The sequence below is a fragment of the Girardinichthys multiradiatus genome, chromosome 2 (genome assembly GCF_021462225.1).
Source record: "Girardinichthys multiradiatus isolate DD_20200921_A chromosome 2, DD_fGirMul_XY1, whole genome shotgun sequence".
Lineage (NCBI taxonomy): Eukaryota > Metazoa > Chordata > Actinopteri > Cyprinodontiformes > Goodeidae > Girardinichthys > Girardinichthys multiradiatus.
Window position 1 is genome coordinate 39,395,914 of NC_061795.1, and position 18,740 is coordinate 39,414,653.

General features: G+C 41.1%; 3 protein-coding genes across 8 annotated transcripts in view; 2 read left to right on the forward strand and 1 right to left on the reverse strand.

Annotated features, from left to right (window-relative positions):
• Positions 1-1,721: 1,721 nt before the first annotated feature.
• On the reverse strand, positions 1,722-4,440 carry LOC124855878 (cytochrome b-c1 complex subunit Rieske, mitochondrial-like). Its single transcript, XM_047346008.1, has 2 exons — positions 4,243-4,440; positions 1,722-2,536 (listed from the first exon to the last, which is right to left on the reverse strand). The coding sequence occupies exons 1-2, from the start codon at positions 4,352-4,354 to the stop codon at positions 1,926-1,928; spliced, it is 723 nt and encodes a 240-aa protein (XP_047201964.1). The 5' UTR covers positions 4,355-4,440; the 3' UTR covers positions 1,722-1,925.
• A 228-nt stretch (positions 4,441-4,668) lies between these two features.
• rxylt1 (ribitol xylosyltransferase 1) lies at positions 4,669-14,693 on the forward strand. 3 transcript variants are annotated; one of them, XM_047345981.1, is made up of 6 exons: positions 4,669-4,894; positions 4,995-5,177; positions 11,688-11,790; positions 11,933-12,247; positions 12,360-12,530; positions 13,689-14,693. In XM_047345981.1, the coding sequence occupies exons 1-6, from the start codon at positions 4,747-4,749 to the stop codon at positions 14,089-14,091; spliced, it is 1,323 nt and encodes a 440-aa protein (XP_047201937.1). In that variant the 5' UTR covers positions 4,669-4,746; the 3' UTR covers positions 14,092-14,693. The 3 variants fall into 3 exon arrangements, with proteins under 3 accessions (XP_047201937.1, XP_047201953.1, XP_047201946.1); XM_047345990.1 differs by lacking the exons at positions 4,669-4,894; positions 4,995-5,177 and adding an exon at positions 9,733-9,788; XM_047345997.1 differs by lacking the exons at positions 4,669-4,894; positions 11,688-11,790 and having other exon boundaries at positions 5,039-5,177.
• Positions 14,694-17,734: 3,041 nt separating this feature from the next.
• Positions 17,735-18,740, forward strand: part of srgap1a (SLIT-ROBO Rho GTPase activating protein 1a) — a 114,551-nt gene continuing 113,545 nt past the window's right edge. For all 4 annotated transcript variants that reach the window (XM_047391667.1, XM_047391677.1, XM_047391695.1 and 1 more), the window contains exon 1: positions 17,735-17,861. In XM_047391667.1, the coding sequence (XP_047247623.1) occupies positions 17,798-17,861 (64 nt within the window). In that variant the 5' untranslated portion in view covers positions 17,735-17,797. The remainder of the gene's footprint in view (positions 17,862-18,740) is intronic.

An 18,740-nucleotide genomic window follows, 5' to 3' on the forward strand; every position in this document is an offset into this window, starting at 1 on the left:
GGACTTGACAGTTGTCCAGCAGATAGCCACTGACATGCTTCACATAGATAGTAGGCAACAAAATGTCATGTTCAGAGTGCTGCATCCAAGCATATTAATGGAAAGTTGAACGGAAGAAAAAAAGGTGGTAGAAAAGAAGTGCACAATCAACAGGGATAACCAGGGCCTAGAAGAGATTGTAAAGTAAAGCCTATTTGAAGGTTTGGGGCAAGTTAACTTGGAAGCATTCACTTGGGTTTTATCAAGTTCAGATTCATTGCAGCCATTTACCAGGAAATGTTAAGAGTGCTTCTTGCTTCCCTCTGCTGACAAACTTTACAGAGATGTCCTCACTGCCAGAGGTACCAATACCAGGTTTAATGAACACAGTATCACTGTGAATATTGGCCAGAAAGGTTGGTTGACCTAAAAACAGAGAATCTATGAGGTTTTTGTCAAGACTAAGATGCAAAAACAGCTCCGATGTAGAACTAAGTGCCATTTTCTGAGATACTGAAGTTCGGGATTTTATTGCTGTAAGCCATAATCGTGAAAATGAACAGAAACATCCTTGAAACATATCACTGCATAATGAATTTATACCATGAATTTAACCGTTAAAATTGAGATAAGAAATAAATTCCCTTTTTACCTAGATTTATGGAGACCCAAGTCCATAATGCATCCCATAATGGACTTGGGTGTTATTGTTAAATCTGGGTTTACACAAAAACTCTTGGCCATCTGTTTACAGATGGTGTTTAAAAAAGATTCCTAGATGTTATTAATTCCACATCTATGCTTATGCTCCTGTTATAGCCCCTTTTTGCCCACATATTGTTTTCCACTGGGTTCATTTTCTCCCCTTCTGTAAGTCACTCCAACCTTAAAGTGTATGTGATGTTGAATTTACATGATAAATCCAATTACATTTATTGAAAGGGAAACACTGAGAAAATATTTGAAAAAGTAAATTCATGCCACTGAAATGAACAGTTGTTGAGATATATGGTTAGTATTATAATAGTAATAGTAATTTCATATTATAAAAAAAAATTATTTTGGATTGTTAAGAATAACTGCATATATCTAAATGTACATTTGCAACAAGGAAGTGCCTTGATCCGATTAGCAACAGCAGCAACGACCTTTTCTTTAGTGATCTTTTCACATCAGATGCTCTGAACAGCGTGGCTACAGCATCTGCTTCAACATTCTCCTTTACCTGTCAGATATCCCGACCTCTAACATCATTTCTCTTGTGAATTCAGAGGTTTCTTGTTCGAAGCAGTTTGCTGAGAAGTCCTCTGATCACAACTGGCTGTGCTTGGTGGGACCAGCCCATCTGTCACTCGTCAGTTTTCCAGCTCTGATCCTCTTCACTTGAGGAACGTAGTGCAGACTAACGGCTGCTGTTGCTGCCACCACCAGCAATCCATCATTTCACCATATTAATGTGTTTTTAACAACTTGGCTTCTGTCTAAACCGTTTATTGTTGACGTTCACACAATGAATGACCAGAGACTTCCCCTTTGACGTAATTTCCGGGCGACTTTGGATTTGCTGAATTTTACATCGAAATATGCTTACTTTGTGTCACAATTGGTTTTTTTTAATCACGCCTTTAATCCTAAAAGGTCAATTACTGCCCAATTCCTTCAAATTTAAGATGTTTTCTTTTAATTTCTGCATTTGTGGAAAAAGCGTGTCACAGGCACTTTAAAGTACAAGCACTGACGAATGAGAGTATTACCTAGGTACTTTATTGATGTCTGTGCTGCAGAAGCAATGGTTTAAACAAATCAAGATGAGTGAGGAGAAGATTCACTTAAGACTGAATGGTGCATTTGCAAATAACCTTTTATTAGCAAGCACACAATTATGCCCCCCCTACCACTTCAAACTAATAGAATCAACTTATCAGAGGGAGGAATTTAGACAGCTCTTAGCCCACGATAACTGTCTCTTCATCCGGGAACTCGTAGTAGGGAACCTCAAGGTTAAGGGGAGCAGGTCCCTTCCTTATTCTTCCAGAAGAGTCATAGTGTGAGCCGTGGCAAGGGCAGTAGTAACCTCCGTAGTCTCCTGCATTAGCAATGGGCACGCAGCCCAAATGGGTGCACACTCCAAGAACGATGATCCACTTGGGGTTGAGTACCCTATCCTTGTCGTGCTGGGGGTCGCGCAGCTCTCCCAGATTCACACCCACCTCTGTCGCGATTTCCTTCTCTGTGCGGTGACGGACAAACAGGGGCTTCCCTCTCCACTTGAAGGTCATGTTTTTGCCTTCTGGGATGTCACTCAGCTTTATCTCAATCTTGGATAAAGCCAGAACATCAGCTGACGCACTCATGGAGGAGACAAACTGGGTGACCACCGTCTTGGCCGCATACACGCCGATCACAGTGGTTGCACCGGTCATCAGGTAGGAAAAGGCCTTCCTGGATTCAGTGCTCTCCTGTGAGGACTTTTGTGGATCTAAAACCTCGGGTCGGCGGTAGTCGGAGAAGTCGGGAATCTTGATGTCTGTGTGGGCAAGGCGGGTTCCTGCTGGAGCTGGGCAGAGATAAAGACACATAAAAACAGAACTTAAAGTCAACATTGAATTTCAACAACTATCTTTACAAGGGTCACAACCCCAGTGTAGTTATTTTCTGATTTTACAGACCTACTTGTTTAATTAGAAATTAGACAACTTTTTTCCTGGCAAAGTAAAAAAACAAAAACAAACTATAAAACCAATATTAATGAAATTCAACATATATCCATATTTAATAGACATCAGATTAGGCCAAGTTTTAAGTCCACTATTATACAAACAACAGTGTCTTGCAAAAATGTCCTTGTCAAATTACCATAACCTTCAATGCATTTTGTGTGACAAACAAACACAAAGACATGCATAATTGCTAAGTGGAAGGAAAATGACTCATGATTTGTCAAACATTTTAAAATGCTCAGTTGTGGTCTTATATGACCAGATCATGTTTATTCCACATACTTGCTCTGCCCCCTACGTTGCTTGTGACAAAATACAAATGGGACTTTTTGTGGTTTTCTTTCAGCCATGACTTTTTTCCACATTCCACCCAAAAACGGTCAGAATTTTGGAGAACTACTTGTCCTGTCAACAGGTTCTCCTAGCTGAGCTGTGGATCCCTTCTGTTCCTCCAGCATTAATTTGAGCTCTTTTGGCTGCTTCTTTGATTAATGCTGTCTTTGCCCAACCTGTCAGTTTAGGTGGACGGCCATGTCTCGGTAGTCTTACCGTTGTGTCTTGCTCTTTCCAGTTTTTAATGATAGATTAAACAGCCCTCCGTGAGATACCTAAAGTGTGGGATATTGTTTCATAACTGAACTCTGCTTTATCCTTGACCCTTCTGGTGTTTGTTTTTTTCCCCCTTATGATGCTTTTTGTTCACTAATGTTTTTTTTATCATATCTATGATGACTTCAAAGAACAGCTGTATTAATACTGAGATTAAATTGGTCACAGATTGAGTCTAGTTACTAATTAGGTGATTTATGAAGGCACTGGATTTTATAATGGGGTATTTGAGTATAAGGAGCCAAATAGAAATGCGAAGCCCACTTTAGATGTTTTTTTAGCAAAATTTTAAGAGTCATGAATTATGTTCCTGTTTTAAGCTTAAGAAGACCAAATCAGTTTCTTTTTTAAACTTAAATACTGTTGATTTAAACATTATTTTACATCAACAAAGTGGGAAACTTTGGTATTATGCATCAAAATATGACAATAAAATAGGGATATTTTATTGGTTTTGTCTTGTTAAAGTAAACGAGTAGTTTTGCATTTTACCAACTAATTCAAAACTAAAATTTTCCATTTTTTATTCTAATGTAGTTGTACTTTTAACACCTGAAGTCAATATTATGATGGTTATTACTATTTAGGTACAAACAAAATATTTAAAAAAAGGAAACTGCTATCATTATCTCTGGTCATACATTAGTTTTGTTTTGTTTTTTGGTTTTTTTTGTCGTGACTTTTACTTCTGGTCGTTTATCTATTCAGGCCACATATTTCACACACAGAAACACAACAACATCCTGTTAGCTGTATACAGTTGTTATAGAGTGTTGTAAATCAGTTACATTATATTATAAGGAACATGTCACCAATTTTTACACGTTTACTAACTGCACAAGTGCGTCTAATAAGCAAAGTTTCTTAAGCTTTTGGTGCTACGTCACAAAACTAAGTAGCAACACCGGTAGCTAACGTTTCTGTTCGGCCTTACCAGCAGCAGGCAGCAGCTCCTTTGCTCCAGGAAACACCAGGCTTTTAACACCTTGTTTGGTTACTTGATAGTAGGGGGAAAAGACCCCGGTGCGAAGGACGGAGGACATCATCTTTGCCCAAACAATAAAAACACCTCAATCCCACAGCTGGGGACGCGACCTTGCACGTAGCTTGAGTGGACTATTCTATTCTGCCTTCCCAGAAATACTCCTGTAAATAACGGTGCTGTTACGTGTTTGACCAAATTGTCCTCCTTCCTCTTTCTTCCTCAATAAATCACTTTATCAAACAAAAAATACAAACAAACAAAAAAGTAACTGCACATCCGAAACATAAAAACTGTAATTATTTTGTCATGATTTATTTAGAATCAAACACGCATTTAGGTCAGGCAATTTTGGAAGCCAGTTGTAACCAGGGGTCCTTGTGATGTAAACAAGGGTCCTCGTACAAAATTTACGGAGATTAGCCGCACAATGGTAACCTGAGCTAAGTGAAGAAAATGAAAATACCCAAAAGAAAGCTGTTTCTTCTGATTATTTTTGCATATGTGGCATTTTCGCTCTATGCCGCTTATAATGTGTTCTTCAGCAACAAAGTAATCTCCCGCGTTCACAGGGTTGTGAAGAAAGAGAGCAGCGCACCAGCGGGTAACTCCAACAAACACAACCGTTATCTAGTCCGAGGTTTAAAGATGCTTCCAAACAATATACTGTATAGTTAACATGGTGAAACCGTGTACATTTTTAGGTGGTGTTAGAGACGGCGGAGCGCCGTTTGTTGCAGATGAGTGGAATCCGTGGGAGGATGAGGAGGTGGAGTACAACTCTGCTTTGAACAAGAAGAGACAGGCCTTCAAACAGTACATGACTCGAATTGACAGGAACAAACCAAAAAGATACAAGGTTCAAATTTGGGGGAAAGCTGCCATAGGTAGGTCATTTTATCATATAGATAGATATATATATATATATCTCTATAGATATAAATATATATCTATATAGATATAAATATATATCTATATAGATATATAGATAGATTGATACACCTCACACAGAGGTGTATCAATCCAGCTTTACATGTTGGCCGTTTATTTAATTACCCATTGAGATTAATAAAGTATTTTTGAATTTAATTGAATTGAACTGAGAGGCTTATAGACCTTATATCACTGCACTACCTTCCAGACATAATTGTTGTAATTTAAAAGTCATGTTCATGGCAGGAAACCAAACAGTTTAAATGAACTCTTCCAATTTGCCAGGAAGTTTGTCAAATGTGGGGCTGCAAGTTGGCGCAGTTGGTAGCACTGTTGCCTCGCAGCAAGAAGATCCTGGGTTCAGTTCACGGCTGGGGGTCTTTCTGCATGGAGTTTGCATGTTCTCCCCGTGCATGTGTGGGTTCTCACCGGGTACTCCGGCTTCCTCCCACAGTCCAAAGACATGTCTGTTAAGTTAATTGGTCATTCTAAATTGCCCTTAGGTGTGTGAATGAGTGTGTGCATGGTTGTTTGTGCGACCTGTCCAGGATGTACCCCGCCTCTCACCCATAGATTGCTGGAGATAGGCACCAGCTTCCCCGCAACCCACTATGGAATAAGCGGTAGAAAATGACTGACCAGCCATAATTATGGCAGAAGTTTGAAGTTTAATCTGCTACAGAAGATCTAATCTTGGGAGAATAATTTTGAATCTGTGTGAATTGGAGAAAAACCCACAGTAAATTCAGACTTTTACAAATCCTTGAAGTTTTATGTTGATAATTTCAGTGGCAAAAAACAACACTTCAAATGCATCTTTAGTTTTCCCAAATTAACATAATATTCATGCCCGTGATGAGTATAGCCACAGCTGTATATTATCAAAATAGGCGTAAGCTGATGTTTTCTTTGGGTTGAATGTTGACTGTTCAATAATCTATTAATATTCATCTTAACTAATAACTTCTATTTGTAGTTAAAATTGTAACAATTTAATCAAATTGTGAATAACATGAAAATTAAACTTTAAAATGTCAGTTTTGTTATGCTTTGCTTATTCTGGTTAAAAATGGGTTTGTTTGAATTTATTGAAACAAAACAAATAAACAAAACAAATAATGTATCGAATGTTTCCCTATTGTGGTTTTGTAGCCCCTGTGTAGTTCTGGATATAACAAACCTGTAAGTGCCAAAAAAACAAAAAACAATATTAGTGGCTAGAGAGAGTGCCAGGAGACTGGAAGTGTAAAAGTGGTGCACGTTAGCACAACGTTGGATATAACAGGTCATGTAACACAAGCATACATGTATGTGTGTGTGTGCACAAAAAAATAAAGGGAACCCTCAAATAACACATCCTAGATCTGAAGGAATGAAATATTCTCATTGAATACTTTGTTCTGTACAAAGTTGAATGTCCTGACAACAAAATCACACAGAAATCAAATTTATTAACCAATGGAGGCCTAGATTTGGAGTCACACACAAAATTAAAGTGGAAAAACACACTACAGGCTGATCCAACTTTGATGTAATGTCCTTAAAACAAGTCAAAATGAGGCTCAGTATTGTGTGTGCCCTCCATGTACCTGTATGACCTCCCTACAACGCCTGGGCATGCTCCTGATGAGACGGCGAATGGTCTCCTGAGGAATCTCCTCCCAGACCTGGACTAAAGCATCCGCCAACTCCTGGACAGTCTGTGGTGCAACGTGACTTTGGTGGGTGGAGCGAGACAAGATGTCCCAGATGTGCTCAATCGGATTCAGGTCTGGGGAACGGGCGGGCCAGTCCTGGTGTTCTCTGGGAAATGCCAAGTGTCCTGCGCGGTGTTGGGCTGTGAGGACAACCCCCATTTGTGTACCTCGGGCCCTCATACCATCTTCATGGAGTCGGTTTCTAACAATTTGTGCAGACACATGCACATTTGTGGCCTGCTGGAGGTCATTTTGCAGGGCTCTGGCAGTGCTCCTCCTGTTCCTCCTTGCACAAAGGTGGAGGTAGCGGTCCTGCTGCTGGGTTGTTGCCCTCCTATGGCCTCCTCCACGTCTCCTGGTGTACTGGCCTGTCTCCTGGTAGTCCCTCCAGGCTCTGGACACTACGCTGACAGACACAGAAAACCTTGCTGCAGCGTGCATTGATGTGCCATCCTGGATGAGCTGCACTACCTGAGCCTCTTGTGTGGGTTGTAGAGTCCGTCTCATGCTACCACGAGTGTGAAAGCACCACCAACATTCAAAAGTGACCAAAACATCAGCCAGAAAGCATTGGTACTGAGAAGTGGTCTGTGGTCCCACCTGCAGAACCACTCCTTTATTGAGTGAGTCTTGCTAATCACCAAAGATTTCCTCCTGTTGTCTATTCCATTTGAACAACAGCTGTGAAATTGATTGTCAATCAGTGTTGCTTCCTAAGTGGACAGTTTGATTTCACAGAAGTTTGATTTACTTGGAGTTATATTGTGTTGTTTAAGTGTTCCCTTTATTTATTTGAGCAGTGTATATACTACCGGTCAAAAGTTTTTAATACACTTTCTCACTTAATGGGTCTCTTTCCATGACTATTTCAATTGGAGATTCTCAGAAATGCAACAAAGCTGTGGAATTATATAGTAAACAAAAAGTGTGAAATAATTTTAGATTCTTCATCTTGCTTTGATGACTGCTTTGCTCTCTTGGTGTCCTCTCTCTGAGCTTCATGAGGTGGTCACCTGAAATGGTTTCCCAAAGAGTCTTGAAAGAACTTCACAGAGGTTCATTGAGAGAAGAAAGACCAAAGGTTAATGTTCGAGTCATCACAGCAAAGGGCGGCTACTTTAAGGATTCTAAAATATAAAACATATTTAAAGTTCTCTTACAATTTTTCATTTGCTACATAATTCCATATGTGTTCATTCACTGTTTTGAGAATCTACATACAATGTAAATAGTCATGAAAATAAATAAAACCATTACATGAGAACATACAGGGCTTGGACAATGAAACTGAAACACCTGGTTTTAGACCACAATCATTTATTAGTATGGTGTAGGGCCTCTGTTTGCGGCCAATACAGCATCAATTCATCTTGGGAATGACATATACAAGTCCTGCACAGTGGTCAGAGGGATTTTAAGCCATTCTTCTTGCAGGATAGTGGCCAGGTCACTACGTGATACTGGTGGAGGAAAACATTTCCTGACTCGCTCCTCCAAAACACCCCAAAGTGGCTCAATAATATTTAGATCTGGTGACTGTGCAGGCCATGGGAGATGTTCAACTTCACTTTCATATTCATCAAACCAATCTTTCACCAGTCTTGATGTGTGTATTGGTGCATTGTCATCCTGATACACGGCACCGCCTTCAGGATACAATGTTTGAACTATTGGATGCACGTGGTCCTCAAGAATGGTTCGGTAGTCCTTGGCAGTGACGCGCCCATCTAGCACAAGTATTGGGCCAAGGGAATGCCATGATATGGCAGCCCAAACCATCACTGATCCACCCCCATGCTTCACTCTGGGCATGCTACAGTGTGGGTGGTACGCTTCTTTGGGGCTTCTCCACACCGTAACTCTGCCGGATGTGGGGAAAACAGTAAAGGTGGACTCATCAGAGAACAATACATGTTTCACATTGTCCACAGCCCAAGATTAGCGCTCCTTGTACCATTGAAACCGATGTTTGGCATTGGCATGAGTGACCAAAGGTTTGGCTATAGCAGCCCCGCCGTGTATATTCAATTCAGTTTTCAATTCAGTTTTATTTATATAGCTCCAATTCACAACACATGTTGTCTCAAGGCACTTCACAACAGTCAAGTACATACATTCCAATTAATACTAACAGTTGAACAGTGCAGTCGGAGTTAGTTTTTTATTCAAATTGGATAAAAAGGTTTTCTATCTAAGGAAACCCAGCAGATTGCATCCAGTCAGTGACTTGCAGCATTCACTCCTCCCGGATGAGCATGTAGAGACAGTGGACAGTCACTGGCGTTGACTTTGCAGCAATCACTCATACTGAGCATGTATGTAGCGACAGCGGAGAGGAAAAACTCCCTTTTAACAGGAAGAAACCTCCAGCAGAACCAGGCTCAGTGTGAGCGGCCATCTGCCACGACCGACTGGGGGTTAGAGAGAACAGAGCAGAGACACAAAGAGAACACAGAAGCACTGATCCAGGAGTACTTTCTATGAGAAGGAAAAGTAAATGTTAATGGATGTAGCTCCTTTAGTCGTTTCACCTAGAAAGAAATAACAGATTATTGACCCTGTGGAGCTCCCGACGGACAGTTCTGGTGGAAACAGGAGAGTTGAGGTGCACATTTAATTCTGCCGTGATTTGGGCAGCCGTGGTTTTATGTTTTTTGGATACAATCCGGGTTAGCACCCGAACATCCCTTTCAGACAGCTTCCTCTTGCGTCCACAGTTAATCCTGTTGGATGTGGTTCGTCCTTCTTGGTGGTATGCTGACATTACCCTGGATACCGTGGCTCTTGATACATCACAAAGACTTGCTGTCTTGGTCACAGATGCGCCAGCAAGACGTGCACCAACAATTTATCCTTTTTTGAACTCTGGTATGTCACCCATAATGTTGTGTGCATTTCAATATTTTGAGCAAAACTGTGCTCTTACCCTGCTAATTGAACCTTCACACTCTGCTCTTACTGGTGCAATGTGCAATCAATGAAGACTGGTTACCAGGCTGGTCCAATTTAGCCATGAAACCTCCCACACTAAAATGACAGATGTTTCAGCTTCATTGTCCAACCCCTGTGTGTATATATATATATATATACAGTACAGACCAAAAGTTTGGACACACCTTCTCATTCAAAGAGTTGTCTTTAATTTCATAACTATGAATATTGTATCTTCACACTGAATGCATCAAAACTATGAATTAACACATGTGGAATTATATACTGAACAAAAAAGTGTGAAACAACTGAAAATATGTCTTATATTCTAGGTTCTTCAAAGTAGCCACCTTTTGCTTTGATTACTGCTCCGCGCACTCTTGGCATTCTGTTCATGAGCTTCAAGAGGTAGTCACCTGAAATGGTTTTCACTTCACAGGTGTGCCCTGTCAGGTTTAATAAGTGGGATTTCAAGCCTTATAAATGGGGTTGGGACCATCAGTTGTGTTGTGCAGGAGGTGGATACAGTACACAGCTGATAGTCCTACTGAATAGACTGTTAGAATTTGTATTTTGGCAAGAAAAAATCAGCTAAGTAAAGAAAAACGAGTGGCCATCATTACTTTAAGAAATGAAGGTCAGTCAGTCCGAACAATTGGGAAAACCTTGAAAGTGTCCCCAAGTGCAGTCGCAAAAACCATCAAGTGCTACAAAGAAACTGGTTCACACGAGGACTGCCCCAGGAAAGGAAGACCAAGAGTCACCTCTGCTGCGGACGATAAGTTAATCCGAGTCACCAGCCTCAGAAATCGCAGGTTAACAGCAGCTCAGATTAGAGAACAGGTCAATGCCACACAGAGTTCTAGCAGCAGACACATCTCTAGAACAACTGTTAAGAGGAGACTGTGTGAATCAGGCCTTCATGGTAAAATAACTGCTAGGAAACCACTGCTGAGGACAGGCAACAAGCAGAAGAGACTTGTTTGGGCTAAAGAACACAAGGAATGGACATTAGACCAGTGGAAATCTGTGCTTTGGTCTGATGAGTCCAAGTTTGAGATCTTTGGTTCCAACCACCGTGTCTTTGTGCGGCGCAGAAGAGGTGAACGGATGGACTCTATACATGCCTGGTTCCCAACGTGAAGCATGGAGGAGGAGGTGTGATGGTGTGGGGGTGCTTTGCTGGTGACACTGTTGGGGATTTATTCAAAATTGAAGGCATACTGAACCAGCATGGCTACCACAGCATCTTGCAGCGGCATGCTATTCCATCCGGTTTGCGTTTAGTTGGACCATCATTTATTTTTCAACAGGACAATGACCCCAAACACACCTCCAAGCTGTGTAAGGGCTATTTGACCAAGAAGGAGACTGATGGGGTGCTGCGCCAGATGACCTGACCTCCACAGTCACCGGACCTGAACCCAATCGAGATGGTTTGGGGTGAGCTGGATCGCAGAGTGAAGGCAAAAGGGCCAACAAGTGCTAAGCATCTCTGGGAACTCCTTCAAGACTGTTGGAAAACCATTTCAGGTGACTACCTCTTGAAGCTCATCAACAGAATGCCAAGAGTGTGCGGAGCAGTAATCAAATCAAAAAGTGGCTACTTTGAAGAACCTAGAATACAAGACATATTTTCAGTTGTTTCACACTTTTTTGTTCAGTATATAATTCCACATGTGTTAATTCATAGTTTTGATGCCTTCAGTGTGAAGCTACAATATTCATAGTCATGAAAATAAAGAAAACTATTTGAATGAGAAGGTGAGTCCAAACGTTTGGTCTGTACTGTATATATATATGCACACGTTAAATGTTTTGTTACGTTCTCCTCAGGTCTGTACCTTTGGGAACATATTTTAGAAGGACCCCTTAACCCAACTGACAAGGTAGCACAGTGGAGGGAAGGGGAGCTTCAGTCAGGAAAAGTCGATTTCAGGTAAAACTCACTGATGAGATATTTAGAGTCGACATGTCTTGTATCGACAGACTTGACTTCCAATTGTGACCACTGGAAAAAAGACAGATGAAAACAGATGAACTTATTCTTTTTCGTTACTTACCCACTTTTCTGTGCTCAGTTTTTACACCGGCCCAGCGGTTGTTCAGGGACACGTTCCTCTGGAAATGAACAGCCTGATTTTGGTTCTCAACGGCCGCGAACAGCAGAAGGTCTCTTACTCCACAAGGTGGCTGGAGCATGTTCAAGCCCTGGTTCAGTCCAATACGATATCTCATGTGGCTGTGGTCCTGCTGGGCAACGAGCAGTGCAACAACGACTGGATTGCCCCACACTTAAAGAGAAACGGAGGCTTTGTAGATCTGTTGTTCCTGATCTACGACAGCCCGTGGGTCAACGACAAGGATGTCTTCCAGTGGCCCCTCGGTGTTGCCACGTATGTCATTTCTTACTAATCTTATATGTGGCACATCCAGTTGTGTGAGCTTGTCTTAACTGAAATAATCGCATAACATTTCCGCTGCTGTTGTCTTTTTGTCTCTGTGCAGATACAGAGAGTTTCCTGTGATCAGGCCTAATGCACAGCTGATAACTTCCAACCGGCCATACCTTTGCAACTTCCTGGGTACTGTTTACAAAAATTCCTCCAGGGAAGCACTGATGAATGTGCTAAGACAGTCTGGCCTAGATAAGGAATGCCTCACCACTGCCAGGGAAAAGTAGGTCTTTACGTACTATTTTATAAATTAACAAACCAGAACATTTTAATTTCGATCTCTTTGTTACTTGTATTATAGATGTCTCTGCTGCATAGTTTTTATAGCATGGTTTAGAATATATATTTAATCAGCCTCTGGCTGGCTGGGATCATAAGTCAGGAGGCACTGAAGAAAATCCAAACTCAGTACAACAATCTGCAAACAACAGAACACAATCAATGTGAGAAATGTATGGTTTTGGGGAAGAAAATGCTAATTTTGTATCATATGCATTTAGGGGGTGGACTGCTGAAAAAGACATTTCCCTTGATGCCAGCAGTCTTAATAAAGTAATAGTACCCCCCCTCTAACCTCCATGGTTGCACATATTTTCTTTGTCTTGTTAACTTTTGGACTGTACTTCATTTTTCACAATTTTTTTTCATTTTACCTTCCTCTTTGCATCATAAATAATAACTTGGTGGAAGTTGTGATGTGTGGTTTTGTACACCTGAGGTTAGATTAAACTAACTGTAGAACTTTGTAAAGGCCGGATTATTTATATAAAAAACCCTGATATTGACAGAAGGCTTAAATTGTTTTTTTAATCGTAACTATATTTCTTCCTTTGCTTCCTGTCCTTTTAATGTTGTAAAATAACTTTCATTTACAAGTTTAAACATTGATAATGCTAAGTGCTTAAATAAAAGCCAACAGGACTTTTGAGTTTTTCTTGAAGATGCTTCACTTTAAAGCCTTTTTGATGTTTTGTACAAAGACTTTAAGAAGTACAGAAACCTTTGGAATCAGGGGTGAAATGTTTTCAAGACCCTATGTTTTAAACATATAGTGAATTCATATTTAAATTGTGGTTTATTTATATTTATTCAATGACTTATTTATTTGTACAATTTTGCCGCTTATAGCCCACCATATTAAAGTTATGGTGTTAAATTTTTACCTTCACCTCTTCAGGTAGTAAATTTTCCCGATGCCAACAGTTTATGATTTAAAGGCTCTTGAATAAAAACATTTAAAAATCACAAGATATCCAGTTTTGTTATCATTTGCAAAATTATATTTACCTGATTTTTCAAAGCATATTTTGTCAGGTGGTCCATGCATATTTTGTTGATGTAATCAGCTGTCCAGATTCAAATTTCTCCCTCCATGCCTTAGGTGGCTTTCCCAGGAAACAGCCGATAGTCTGAGGCGCTATCAGACAGCTCTGGCCCAGAGCGAGCTCACTCTCTGCCCGGTGGGGATCAACACGGAGTGCTACCGCATCTATGAGGCATGCTCGTATGGCTCGGTGCCCGTGGTGGAAGATGTTCTCAGTCCTGGGAACTGCGCAGCGGGTCCCGGCTCCCCGCTGCGTCTCCTGAAAGCAGCGGGGGCGCCCTTCATCTTCGTCAACGACTGGAGGGAACTCCCGGCCATCTTGGAGAGGGAGAGGGGAATGAGCCAGGAGCAGAGGGTGGATAGGAGGAGGAGGCTGCTTGAGTGGTACTCTGGCTTTCGTCAGCAGATGAAGAACAGATTCACAGAGGTCATCGAAGAGAATTTCTTCAAAACTGTCTAACTGGTTCTTTTAAATCTCAACATGGTTAACATTAAATATTGATTTCATTTATTCTGTTGTTTGTAGCAAAAAGTGATGTACTATTGACATAGTGAACTTGCTGATGTGCAGTGATGTATTCTGAGGCTGGTGTTTAATAAAAAACATTGTGGTTAAATCGTAAAACTTGCCATTATTAGTATAAACTCAGTATATTTTAATTAAAATGTTTACAGCTGTGGAATGTACAAGCATTTAGAAATCACAAATTGTAAGCTGCCTTTGCATTTCACAGTCCCTCTTTTTATTTTAATTATGTTTTGTATCTTTGTTTTTTGCACTGGAAACTGTAATAAAAAAAAAAAAAATACTAAACATTATGTATGAAAAAAACAATGATGTGCTTTTAAGTTTTGTGTAAAGAAAACCTTTAAATACAATTAATTTTTTATTATGAGAAAGCTTAGACATGAAGTTATTGATGTGAGATGTCTTGTTTTTCTGATCGACATTAACATTTGTTTATTTGGGGGTTTTGGTTTTGTTCTATTTATTTTAGTTCTTCCTTGCATGGACTTTTTAAAAATGTGCAATTCAATAAAGTGGAGTGTTATCTAAAAGAGGATTGATTAAGGGCTTTAATTAAAATGTGCAGCCGGTACATTAAAGTGAAGATATATGTATAAACACCAAACTTGCTCATCTATGTCTTTAAGAACCTTGCTTTTTGCTCTGGTTGACTCATGTTGAAACAGGAAGTAGCCATGTCTTGGTATGCTGCAGCATTAAGTGTTCCTTCCAATGGAACTAATAAGCCAAGCCCAGCTCCTGAGAAACAGTTGCACACCATAAATACAGGGGTTGGACAATGAAACTGAAACACCTGTCATTTTAGTGTGGGAGGTTTCATGGCTAAATTGGACCAGCCTTGTAGCCAGTCTTCATTGATTGCACATTGCACCAGTAAGAGCAGAGTGTGAAGGTTCAATTAGCAGGGTAAGAGCACAGTTTTGCTCAAAATATTGAAATGCACACAACATTATGGGTGACATACCAGAGTTCAAAAGAGGACAAATTGTTGGTGCACGTCTTGCTGGCGCATCTGTGACCAAGACAGCAAGTCTTTGTGATGTATCAAGAGCCACAGTATCCAGGGTAATGTCAGCATACCACCAAGAAGGACGAACCACATCCAACAGGATTAACTGTGGACACAAGAGGAAGCTGTCTGAAAGGGATGTTTGGGTGCTAACCCGGATTGTATCCAAAAAACATAAAACCACGGCTGCCCAAATCACAGCAGAATTTCCACCAGAACTGTCCGTCGGGAGCTCCACAGGGTCAATATACACGGCCGGGCTGCTATAGCCAAACCTTTGTCCACTCATGCCAATGCCAAACGTCGGTTTCAATGGTGCAAGGAGCGCAAATCTTGGGCTGTGGACAATGTGAAACATGTATTGTTCTCTGATGAGTCCACCTTTACTGTTTTCCCCACATCCGGGAGAGTTACGGTGTGGAGAAGCCCCAAAGAAGCGTACCACCCAGACTGTTGCATGCCCAGAGTGAAGCATGGGGGTGGATCAATGATGGTTTGGGCTGCCATATCATGGCATTCCCTTGGCCCAATACTTGTGCTAGATGGGCGCGTCACTGCCAAGGACTACCGAACCATTCTTGAGGACCATGTGCATCCAATGGTTCAAACATTGTATCCTGAAGGTGGTGCCGTGTATCAGGATGACAATGCACCAATACACACAGCAAGACTGGTGAAAGATTGGTTTGATGAACATGAAAGTGAAGTTGAACATCTCCCATGGCCTGCACAGTCACCAGATCTAAATATTATTGAGCCACTTTGGGGTGTTTTGGAGGAGCGAGTCAGGAAAGGTTTTCCTCCACCAGTATCACGTAGTGACCTGGCCACTATCCTGCAAGAAGAATGGCTTAAAATCCCTCTGACCACTGTGCAGGACTTGTATACGTCATTCCCAAGACAAATTGACGCTGTATTGGCCGCAAAAGGAGGCCCTACACCATACTAATAAATGATTGTGGTCTAAAACCAGGTGTTTCAGTTTCATTGTCCAAGCCATGTATATATGGTGTAACTGTATAAGTTTGCTGTCCCCTCAAAATAAATCCATACAAAACCGTTACTTTCTAAACCACTGGCAACAAAAGTGTGTATGTTCAAATTGTGCCCAGTTAGTCATATTCCCTCCCTGATGTGTGATTCGTTAGTGTTACAAGGTCTCAGGTGTGAATGAGAAGCAGGTGTAATAAATTTGGTGTTTTGGTTCTCACTCTCTCATACTGGTCACTGGAAGTTCAACATAGCACCTCATGGTTGCTCTACATAAAGATGGCCTAGGCCATAAGACAATTGCCAACACCTTGAATTCCAAAGGGACTTATGACAGCAGTTAAAAATAATGGTGGCCACACAAAGTATTGACACTTTGGGCACAATTTGGACTTTTTCCACTTAGGGTACTCAGTTAACTCTTTTGTTGCCAGCAGTTAAGACATTGACTGTGTGTTGAGTTATTTTGAGGGAACAGTTTCCACATTTACACAATTGTACAAGCTGTACGCTGACTACTTTACATCTTACCAAAGTATCATATCTTCAGAGTTGTCCCATAAAAAGATATAGGTCAACTGTGTATGAACTCAAAGTAAATGGTTAACAAAAGGATATGTTCCTGTTGTGCCTGAAGATGGCGCTCTAGCTTAGGACGCAGTAGCGTCAATGTTGGGAAAGGAAAAAACTAGGAAAAACTAAACTTTTCACTATTTGGGGCTCCTGACTGTATTTTATTCTTGAGCTTTTTGTGTTCTTCAGCACTGGGACTTTGTGTACATTTTATTTTTAATTGTCAAAGCAGTCTTCTATTAACATTATTGATGAAGTTTCCCTTGATCCTGGTCCTTTATGTACTATCATCATCTTAGAAATTAAAGCACTCTGCAAATCTTTTTTTTTTTTTTAAATGAAAGTACTTTGCACAATCTGTCCAGAAATATATTTAATTTGGGAGCATGAGTGTCAGTCCCACTGGTGTCCACTGGCTGGGAGTTGGAGAGTGAGCAGATCCCTTTCACCCACCCTCCTCCTCCTCTCTGTTCCTGCCTGCCTCCAGCTGCTGCAGTTCGGCCTGCCCTGTCTGCTTCGGAGCGTGCTGGGAGTTGGAGGTAGAGGTGGAGGAGGTGGTGCTGGACAAACCGTCGTAGGGAAAGAAAGCAATCGGGTGGAGCGGAGTAATGTGTGCGTGTCCCAGACTGGGAACCAGAAAAGCTCGCACACTTACGACTAAAGTTGACTTGCGAGGCATTTTCCTGATCGGACTGTTGGAGCTACTTCTCTGACGGAGACCCCCTGAAAGTTGCGCGACTGTTTTCTGGTTGTTTTTCTGCAGCGCTGCTGTTGCGCCGTGCTTCGGAGATTCATTGGTTTGGAGCAGGATTGCGCATTGGCCCTTGTCTGTATCCATCTCAGAGAGCAGAGAAACGTTGCAGTAGTAAAGGCTCATGTTTCTTTTTCTCTAACCCTCACTGCAGGAGTAAAATCTCTTCACATAGTCATTTTTGATTCTCTGGCTCTGCCGTCCATTCCTCCCGGGCAGGATGCGTCCGCTGCTGTAGGATATTCCTCTCTGTTGTTGACAAACACTTTTAACAAGAACTTTCCAGCGAGCTTCAGAGCGCAAGAAGAGGGAAAATGTCCACGCCGAGGTTCAAAAAGGATAAAGAAATCATCGCAGAGTATGAGAGCCAAGTCAAAGGTAAGGAAGTGGAAGCAGCGCGGAAAAGTCTAATTGTGACCAGGCTGGTTCATCGCTACCTGCATGAGTCATAGCCAGTGATGGCGGTGCATTTGGGTTGTTGGAATAAAATGTTGTTGGAATATATTCCTTTGTTTTGCTGATGTCAGACTTGGGGAAATAAGTGATGATAATGATTAGGTCCAGGATGTTTATTGTAAAAAAAAAAAAAAAAGTCCCCTGTGGTTGTGCTTATCAGATTTGATTCACCTCTAAAGAAGAAATAACGATCTCTCGTGCAAAAAAAAAAAAAAAAAATCCAGGTTTACCATCTCTTCTGGATTTCTTTAAGTATGCTGAAGGAACAACATGTTACTTTCAGTTTATTGTGAGAATGCTGTGATATCATTTGTTATCAGCATCACATCAAGATTATGCAACTGAAGTTCTGGCAGCACATGTGCATTGAAACTGGTTTTGTTGGTCAGGGCCAGTTATGGCTGACTCCCATTTGCTCTGGGTACTAAAAGAGGCTGACACACCACCAGCTGAATTATACAGAAACAGATACATCTCAATAAAAGTTAATGAATTTCAGCAATTCGGCTTAATTGGCTTACAGCCAATGAAAACCAAATATTCAGTTTCTCAGAAAGTTAGAATATCACATTACGCCAATGAAAAAAAGACTTTATTTAAGAAATGTTAGCTCACACTGATGTGCTCAATACTTGGTCAGGGCTCCTTGCGTGAATTACTACATCAGTGAGGTATGTCATGGAGTATTTGGCACTGCTGAGGTATTAAACCGCGTTACTGCCATTACCTCATCTGCACTGTTGATTCTGATGTTCTCCATTCTCTTCTTGACAATACTCCAAACTGTAATTTCTCTATGGG